Genomic DNA, 8,734 nt, shown 5'->3' with positions numbered 1-8,734 from the left:
CTCTGCGCCCCCCCTCCAAGGAAGGCATATCCCTCACGCCCCCGCCAGGTCCCCCGCATTTCCTCGCTCCCCCTAGGCAGACTCAGGCACTTTTCTCCCTTCTCATCCTCCTTCCTCTCCCTTCCCGGTGCCAGAGCCTCTTCTCACCCCCTGGAGTGCCCCTGCAGGTAAGGTGGAGGCTGAAGTGGGAGGCTGCGTGTGACCCCGTCCCAAGGATCCAGCCAGAGAGGTGTGAGGGGGACATCCGTGGGCCAGGAGGACTGGGGATCCTGGAGGAGGAAGTGGGGTGTCGGGTCAGTGCTGACTGAAGAATCCCTGGTTCTGCCCGCAGTGACCGCCACTCCGCCGCAGGAGCCCCCTGCGCAGCCTCCCCCCTCGGGCACTGGAACCGGCCCCGCGCCCGGGCGCGCCATGCGCGGCACTACACTGCTGGCTCTGCTGGCGCTGGTGCTGCTCTATCTGGTGCTGGGTGCCCTGGTGTTCCAGGCCCTGGAGCAGCCTCACGAGCAGCAGGCCCAGAGAGGGCTTGGGGAGACCCAGGACAAGTTCCTGAGGGACCATCTGTGCGTGAGCCAGCAGGAGCTGGGGCAGTTCGTGGAGGTGCGTGCGGCGGGGGGGGGGGGGCGGGAGACGGTCCTCAAGGCACCAGCACCATGCCAGGTGGCCCTGTGCTAGGGTGCTGCTTGCCCACGACATCCCTGAGGGATACGGGGATCCTTTGGGAGGGGCACACCCTGCATGGCAGCCTTGGGGGTAATTTTATTTTCCTAATGGAGCCTGGTCCAGGACTGGATGCCAGGACTGTCTCTGCGTGTGGTGGTGGCTGATGGAAATGGCTGGAGAACATGCTATCTTTGTATAGGTGTAAGGCACCTGCTGAGTTTGCCAGAGACTCCAGGGGAGGTGTGGATGCCTGCTCAGCCACAGATGCCTCTGTAAATACAAGCATATTCCCGGGGTGAAGCTTCCCTTTGCTAAAACTGGCATTTCTGCCTCCACCTGGCATCCCTGTCTCCACCAGTTCTTATACGTTTTTGGAGTCCCAGATGCTTCAGGGAGGCCCAAGAACACCATGAGCTCTCCTCCTCTGCCTGCATGGGTGAACAGGAGCTGGTGGCTGGGGCGAGTCCCTTCTGTGCCAGTGTGGATGCCAGAGGTGGGCGAGTCACCTTTGGACACTGGTGGCTTCCTGAGCCAATCTCCACCCACTGTGATACTGCTGGGTTTTCTCATGCTGTAACTTTAATAAATGAAGAGTCCCCCTCCCGCTCCCAACACACACACACCCCCCTTGTCCCTTGTCTGTTCTTTGTGAAGGGAAGGACCTCAGCTTCCTATTGGATTCCCGAAATTAGGCAGGACCTGGGCAGAGGTAAAGGAGGAGTGGGGCTGGGATGCGGTGACCTGGCATTTCCAGACAGCAAGCTGATGGATGGCACTCAGAGAAGTTGGGGTGGAGTGACTGGCCACACTGCAGGGAGGAAGGGAGGGAATCTGACCTATTTTATCTTCAGAACTGGAGTGCTTTCCTCCCTCCCACTGCCCCCATGCATAAGAAAGAAGGGAAAGAGGGGGCAGGGATGGAAGGGCAGGAGACAGCTGTTTCATTTCTCTTCCATTCCCTGGGGTGCAACAGTGTGGTCCTACTGTGTGTTAGGTGCCACAGCCTCACGCAGAGTGGAGGGCAATGGGTGTCGGGAAGGAACAGGTGCAGGTGGTGCTGTGGAGGAGAATGTCCCATTTAGGGAAGAAGATATGGATAGATCACTGTGATGTACAGCCGACAGGGAGCCCTCCCTCCGTCTGTGTCCAGCACCTCCTGGGCTGGGTGCTGGGTGCAAACAGAGAGCTGCTAGGGGCTATTTGGAAGAGCTGGTGATGGTAGTGAACCAGGGCAGAGGTTAGGGACCAGACACCGCCAGGGAGGGGACCAGCAGGGGACTAAGGCGAGGAAGCTGGCACGCTCCCTCTGCAGCCTCTGAAGTTAGCAGATGCCCAGCCGTCAGAAGCAAAAACTAGAATGCTTGTGATGACGAAGGGCTTTCGGCACCCTCAGGAGGAAGTTCATGGCCAAATAAAAATGAAACCGCTTTTAATCAGACACTTCACCTCTTGCTTTTATTTAAGAACACTTCTTTAAAGGAAATGGAATAATCTCACACAATCTGGTGGCCAGGCTGCTGCCACTTGGCTTGCCATGATGGGGTCCCTGGGGAGAAGTCTGGGGGTTGGAGGGAAGGGAAGTTGAGACCAGTTTGGAGAGGGAGCTTGTGGGCTGGCTGGGCTGGGGTATTTACGGCTTCCTCCACGGATAACTGAGCAGTGACTTGCTAGTAAGGACCCCAGCCAGGGCCAAATCAAGTGACAGCCGCTGCCCTTCTGCTACCTGGGGAGGGGCTCCTGTTGGCCCCCCTCCCATCCTCCAAACACACACCCTGTCCCCACTCGCACCCTGCTTCCTAACCTGCAGGCTTCCAAGAGGGACAGACATGCCACATCACACCTCTGTATTTGTATCTACTGAGTTATGAAGCTCAGGATTCCTCGTGGGGCTGGGGTGTGTGTCATGTGTGAGCATGCTTGCATGGAATTCTTCCTGGAAGAAGAGTCCCTAATTTCCATGACATTGTCCAAGACTCAAATCCAGCATGCTCAGGGGCAGCAGGGGGGCAAGGTGTGTGGGAAGCTGGGGCTTCCCAGGGTGTAAGTCCCAGTAGGGATGGATTTGACCAGTATGGTACTTACTCTGTCATAAGGGCTTGCAGTCTTCACAACAAATCTAGCAGGTGCTCCCACCTGCCCAAGTTCACACAGAGCCATGATTTGCACCCAGGCAGTTGGGTCCCAGGGTGGACATCTGTTGTGTGGGACTAAACAGACCAAGGTTTGTAGTCCCTTGTGGAGGTCCAACCAGACTTCCTTGCAGGTGGCTCTGGCTTCTGGAGAGCTGTAAGGAAGTCTATCCCAGGAGGCTGGGGTGAGGGGAGGGCAGAGCTGGGTGTGGGCCAGAACTGGAAGGAACTCCTGAGGTTCCTCCCTCTGCTTCTTGTCCCGCAGGAGGTGGCTACTGCCCTGGGAGAGGGTGCGGAGCCTGGGACCAACTCGAGCAGTAACAGCAGCCACTCCGCCTGGGACCTGGCCAGTGCCTTCTTTTTCTCGGGCACCATCATCACCACCATCGGTGGGAGAAGAGGCCAGGACTTGGGGGGGCAGTGGCAAGAAGCTCCCTGGGTGTATATGTGTGTGTGTGTGGGGGGCAAGTGCCAGACCCTGGATCTCTCTGCTGCCCCTCTCTGCCCAGGCTACGGCAATGCAGCCCTCCGCACTGATGCTGGGCGCCTCTTCTGCATCTTTTACGCGCTGGTGGGGATCCCGCTCTTTGGAATTTTGCTTGCTGGGGTAGGGGACCGACTGGGTTCCTCCCTGCGCCGTGGCATCGGTCATATCGAAGCCATCTTTCTGGTGAGAGCCCGTGCTCTAGGAGCCATACTATCTTTTCCCAGGTCCCCAAAGGGAGGGGTGTGTGTGTGTGTGTGTGTGTGTGTGTGTAAGGGCAGCAGGTGCAGGGGGAACGGCCGCGGTCAGCTCTCTCTGGGTTCTGCGCACCGCCCCTCCCCTGCAGAAGTGGCACGTGCCCCCGGAGCTGGTGCGAGTGCTGTCAGCGATGCTCTTCCTGTTGGTGGGCTGCCTGCTCTTTGTCCTCACGCCCACCTTCGTGTTCTGCTATATGGAGAAGTGGAGCAAGCTGGAGGCCATCTACTTTGTCATAGTGACGCTCACCACAGTGGGTTTCGGCGACTATGTGGCCGGTGAGGCCGCCTTTCCGCGTGCCTGCGCGCCTGCCCCTCTCGGCAAAGGCCTGGGGCTGTTTGCGCGCTCCCAGCCCCGCCTCTCATCCGTCACAGGACGCACTCATTCCTGCAGTGCCTCCGGCACTCTGGCGTTCTTGCATGCCTGCGCCCCTACGCATGCTCACACGTGTCCTTTTCATGAAAACTTACCCTTCCGTGTACATTCACCCACTGCCCTGGGGTGAGGAGGAGGTGGCGCTGGCTGGGGAGAGGGACAGTGAATCAGCGGCTCTTGTCCCCGGGGTCAACTTCTAGGCGCCGGTCCCAGGCAGGACTTTCCAGCCTACCAGCCGCTAGTGTGGTTCTGGATCCTGCTGGGCCTGGCCTACTTCGCCTCGGTGCTCACCACCATCGGGAACTGGTTGCGAGTGGTGTCCCGTCGCACTCGGGCGGAGGTATGAGGCTCCAAGGGCCTGGAGACGCTCGATTGCGCCATCGCCTGCAGCAGGTTGCCCAAATGGCCTACCTTCCAACACACAGTGTCGCATGTGTGTGTTGCTCCTCAGGGCAAACTCGGATAGGTTTGCAGGTGACTTTTATTTATTTGCTGATTCAGCAAATAAGAATGCAGAAAGCCTGACTGGCTAAACGGTGAATTTCAGGCAAACATTTTCGTTGTAAGTTTTGCCCATGCAGTATTTGGGATATACCTAATACTCAACTTTTCTTTGCTATTTTTTGAAATTTAGACTTAATGGGGGACTCATTAGTCTTTTGCAAAGCTACCAGAAGGAAGGATTCAGCCTGTGGGTTATCCCAGGGAGAGCTGAAAAAAAAAAAAAAAAAACAGTGGTTTGGGGTAGAAGGGGACGCTTGGGTGGAATCAAAGGGTCGTGCAGGCTGCAGGGGACCTGCGCGACCCAGAGTCCCTGGGCAAGAGTTGCTTTTCCTCCCCGCGCAGATGGGCGGCCTTACAGCGCAGGCTGCCAGCTGGACGGGCACAGTGACGGCGCGGGTGACCCAACGAGCCGGGCCCGCCACCCCACAGCCACCGCCGCCGCCGGCTCTGGAGAAGGAGCGGCCACCGCTGCCTCCGGCGCTCTGTCCCGCACAGCCCCCGTCCCCTGCGCCCCCGGAGAAGACCGAGACGCCTTCCCCGCCCACGGCGTCCGCCTTGGATTATCCCGGCGAGAACTTTGCCTTCATCGATGAGTCCTCGGACACGCAGAGCGAGCGCGGCTTTGCACAGCCCCGCACAGTGCGGGGGCGCCGCCGCCCTAACCCTGTTAGGAAGCCCGCTCGGCCCCGTGGCCCTGCGCGGCCCCGAGGCAAAGGCGTGCCGGTGTAGGGCAGGATCCCTGGCCCAGGCCTGTCTAAGGGCTCTGCCTCTGCCCTGGTTCCCCGGCATGCTTGGCCTGTTTGACCAAAGAGCCCTCTTCGGTCGCGGCTGAAGTGTGGGGCGGCAGCCCTCCCCCTGCCCCGTTGCTCCTAACTTCCAGCCCCTTCCAGCCCTCCCAGGCTTTCTGTGTGGCTGCCCTGGGGGCCGGGCCTGGCCCTCACAGCACCTCCTAACTGTGCCTCCAAGTCTGCCATCAATAAACTCAGGCGGTTGGCCCCGCAGCAGGAGTGCGCGCTAGCGCGCGGAGCGTGGGTGGGGAGCGAGATGGGGTGCGGGAGGGGGCTGGCTTGCAGTGGGGCCCCTCTGGCCTCCTGCGATCCTTCCCGCTTCCCACGCTGGGCTCACAGCTCCAGGTCTGTGCCTGGGTAGAATAGGACGTGAGGGTTGGCTCCAAGTGGGCTGTGCGTTTCCCCTTTGCGCACAGATATTGCGTTAGCGAGGGGGTTTAGCAGGACACAGGTATCCAGGGTTATGGTGGTGGGGAGACTGCCAGCTCAACTCTCTGGGGGCGCGAGACCCTCACCGTTGTGTGGGAGGGGGAGCCCGACCCCGCGCCCCTTCCCCGTTCGTGGAGCGTGACCCTGAGACCTGTGGCGACTGGGTCCGTTGAGGGCGGAATCATGGAGGAAAACCTTTTTAAAGTGAGAAAATCCTTCCCCCCGCGGCGCCTAGATCCCCCACCAGTCTCCAAGCTCTCCCTCTCTCCCCCCACCCCCTGGGCTCCCTTCGCTGTGTGTGGTCCGCAGGTGTCCAAGTCCCTGGAGCGCCAGAGCTCCGAGCGGAGCAGCGAGCACGACATCCGTAATCTGTGGACCACGGCCACGCTGTCGCAGACGCAGCTGCACCTGCCGCTGTCCTACATCTGCGAGAAGTTCGACGAGGACGGTGGCACCGTGCGTACCTCGGCTCCCGGCTGGCTCAGCCCGGAGGAGTTCTGGAGGGAGGAGGAAGTGAGCGCTGCCAAGGGGGATAGGACGCGCCTGGAGTCGGAGGCCCAGGACCAGCACACCTTCCTGGCTCAGGAGCTGCACCGGGGCAGCTCGGAGGAAGGCCACGTGGAGGAGGACAACGAGGAATCCAATCTGTCCACCGGTCAGTGGGGTCTGGCCCGCCGGCGTGGTGAGGGAGGGAGGTGGGGATGGAACAGCAGAACTGGCCGACCTGCATTTCTGTCGCTCTAATAACACTGGGGCGCGAGGCAGAGCCGGGGTGCTGGGGCTCCGAGGTTTCAGGGGGCCTGCGCCTCGGTTCCAGCCGCCGGCTGTTCTCGGGGCGCCCTCTGCCGGGAGCTTTACGCTGGACCCTGCAGCTGGGTGACCCCGGGGCAGGCTGGACGGCCCACACGGATTCTCCCACCCGTGGAGACCACGGAGTTGACCTTCCGTGGGAGGATTTGCGCTCCTGGAGGATGTAAGGAGACACCATCGGCACAGCCTAGGATTCACAACCCCACCTGCTCTGTGCCTTCCCTTCATTTTCCTTTCTTTTTCTTTAAGATACGTTTATTTTATAGAGAGAAAGACAAAGGAAGTCTTCCATCGGTTGGTTCACTCCCCAAGTGGCTGCAATGGCCAGCGCTAAGCCAACCCGAAGTCAGGAGCTGGGAGCTTCTGGGTCTCCCATGCAGGTGCAGGGTCCCAAAGCTTTGGACAATCCTTGACTGCTTTCCCAGGCCACAAGCAGGGAGTGGGATGGGAAATGGAGCGGTTGGGACATGAACTAACACCCATATTGGATGCTGGTGCCACAGGGTGGAGGAATAGCCCACTGTGCCACCACACCAGATTCTTCCCCCACCCTCCAAATTCTAACAAAAATATTTCTCAACATTTACTAATGTGCATGGGTCACAAGATCTTTTTTTTGTAAAAAAAAAAAAAAAAGATTAATTTGAGTTATAGAGACTCTTCGATTGCTTGTTCAGTCCCCAAATGGCCATAATGGCCTGCAGCCAGGAGCTTCCTCTGAGTCTCCCACGTGGGTGCAGGGTCCCAAGGCTTTGGGCCACCCCCCACTGCATTTCCAGGCCACAAGCAGGGAGCTGGACGGGAAGTGGAGCAGCTAGAACTCAAACTGGCGCCCATATGGGATGCCTGGCACTGTAGGCTATGCCTCAACCTGCCAGGGTCACAGCGCGGTCACAGCGCTGGCCTCTCCCTCTCTGCTTTCCTGTGGGAATTATAAGTTTAAACATCCCAACCTCCACAAGCAGCCACTCTGATGGCCCCATTTTACAAAACTTGAGGGTTAAAACTTTCTGTCACTGGCTGTCACTTTGGTCTCACTCTATGGGTACTCAGAACTGGAAGTCAGATGGCTGGGACCCAGGCCCAGGTTGTTAATCACGGGCCTTACTACCTCCATACAAGGCAGTCCCTGGGCTGGTGGTGTCCCTCCCTGGGAGATGGAGGGAGGACAGCAGGTGCATGTGTGGGACTGACTCCTCCCTTCTCTCCTTCCAGACAAGTCCTTGACCCTGTCCTTCATCAATGTCTCCAAGCACCCTCCCCACCGTGCCTACTGGGCAGAGCAGCAGAACAGGGTCAGAGGGGGCGAGTGGGGGGGGAGGGTGAGAGCGGCCATGGGAGAGCCTGCCCACTGTGGGCACCTGAGACTGTCTTGCTGCCCCTCCAGCTGCCGCTGCCCCTGATGGAACTCATGGAGAATGAAGTGTTGGAAATCCTCACTAAGGCGCTCCAAAGTGAGCCTCCCAACCCCCAAGCAGTGTCCACCAAGGGTCCTGGGGGGTTCAGCCTGGCTAGTTCCCTCCCTGGCATCCACAGATGTCTCAAGGGGCTCTAAGGTGGCCCCTCCATGACCCAGGAATGACACCCCCGTGGCATGGCTTCCTCTCTGTGGGTGGAGCTAGGAAATCAGTGAGTTCCTGCGAGGCTAATGGTTTCCTCACATGCCAAGTGGTCCAGCCTCAAGGAAGTGTCCAGTTGAGGACTGGGAGTACCTGTCCCCAGGCCTGCTCCCAGCCCTGGCTCTCATCCATCTGCACTGTAACACTTCGCACTTTAGAGCTTCCCAGGTCCCCTCACCAGATCCTTCGTGCAGAGAGAGCTGGTGAGGAGGCTTGGCATGCAGCTCTCTGCCCTCCTCCTAGGCTACCGGACAGAGATCGGCAGGGACCACTTCTTGACCAAAGAGCTGAAGCGCTACATCGAGGGACTCAGGAGGCGCTGGGGCAAGAGGCTCGGCGCCACTGCCTACTGACACCCCCGCCACCCTGCCCAGTCCCCAGACCCGAGCCCGACCCCATGTGTGTCCGACTGCAGCCCTGGAGAAATAAAGAGACCGCTTGTGCGCGGGAGCCCCGGAGAAAACAGTCTGTGGCCGTGCGTGAGTCCGTGCGTGGCAGCCGCGGGAGGCGGACGCACGTGGCCCCGCCCTGCCTCGTGACCTTCATCCGGTCACCGCAGTGACCTTGAGCTGTGTCCGACCGCGTCCCTTCCCGTCCCCTCCGGTTCTGCCTTCCAGGGACTCGCAGCCCGGGGCTCCTCGCCGGTTTTAGGTCTGGTGCTCTCACTCCGGACCGCGC

The 8,734-nt window shown here is 59.7% G+C and overlaps 2 protein-coding genes across 2 annotated transcripts; both read left to right on the top strand.

Annotated features, from left to right (window-relative positions):
• Positions 1-396: 396 nt before the first annotated feature.
• On the top strand, positions 397-5,667 carry KCNK4 (potassium two pore domain channel subfamily K member 4). The gene is made up of 6 exons (XM_004596721.2): positions 397-600; positions 3,058-3,181; positions 3,302-3,462; positions 3,623-3,809; positions 4,107-4,246; positions 4,753-5,667. The coding sequence occupies exons 1-6, from the start codon at positions 412-414 to the stop codon at positions 5,137-5,139; spliced, it is 1,188 nt and encodes a 395-aa protein (XP_004596778.1). The 5' UTR covers positions 397-411; the 3' UTR covers positions 5,140-5,667.
• A 143-nt stretch (positions 5,668-5,810) lies between these two features.
• On the top strand, positions 5,811-8,521 carry CATSPERZ (catsper channel auxiliary subunit zeta). The gene is made up of 4 exons (XM_058662230.1): positions 5,811-6,282; positions 7,653-7,732; positions 7,825-7,891; positions 8,300-8,521. The coding sequence occupies exons 1-4, from the start codon at positions 5,811-5,813 to the stop codon at positions 8,407-8,409; spliced, it is 729 nt and encodes a 242-aa protein (XP_058518213.1). The 3' UTR covers positions 8,410-8,521.
• Positions 8,522-8,734: the final 213 nt, after the last annotated feature.

Source organism: Ochotona princeps, chromosome 4 (assembly GCF_030435755.1).
Source record: "Ochotona princeps isolate mOchPri1 chromosome 4, mOchPri1.hap1, whole genome shotgun sequence".
NCBI lineage: Eukaryota > Metazoa > Chordata > Mammalia > Lagomorpha > Ochotonidae > Ochotona > Ochotona princeps.
The sequence above is the reverse complement of the archived record's forward strand: the minus strand, read 5'-3'. Positions and strand labels throughout refer to the sequence as shown.

Bases quoted from the DNA above. Each gene is read 5' to 3' on its own strand.
- KCNK4 (XM_004596721.2), top strand. From the start codon at position 412: ATGCGCGGCACTACACTGCTGGCTCTGCTGGCGCTGGTGCTGCTCTAT. The intron at 3,463-3,622 runs GTGAGAGCCCGT...CCTCCCCTGCAG, and splicing joins ATATCGAAGCCATCTTTCTG to AAGTGGCACGTGCCCCCGGA. The intron at 4,247-4,752 runs GTATGAGGCTCC...CTCCCCGCGCAG, and splicing joins CCCGTCGCACTCGGGCGGAG to ATGGGCGGCCTTACAGCGCA.
- CATSPERZ (XM_058662230.1), top strand. From the start codon at position 5,811: ATGGAGGAAAACCTTTTTAAAGTGAGAAAATCCTTCCCCCCGCGGCGC. The intron at 6,283-7,652 runs GTCAGTGGGGTC...CTCTCCTTCCAG, and splicing joins GGAATCCAATCTGTCCACCG to ACAAGTCCTTGACCCTGTCC. The intron at 7,892-8,299 runs GTGAGCCTCCCA...CCCTCCTCCTAG, and splicing joins CCTCACTAAGGCGCTCCAAA to GCTACCGGACAGAGATCGGC.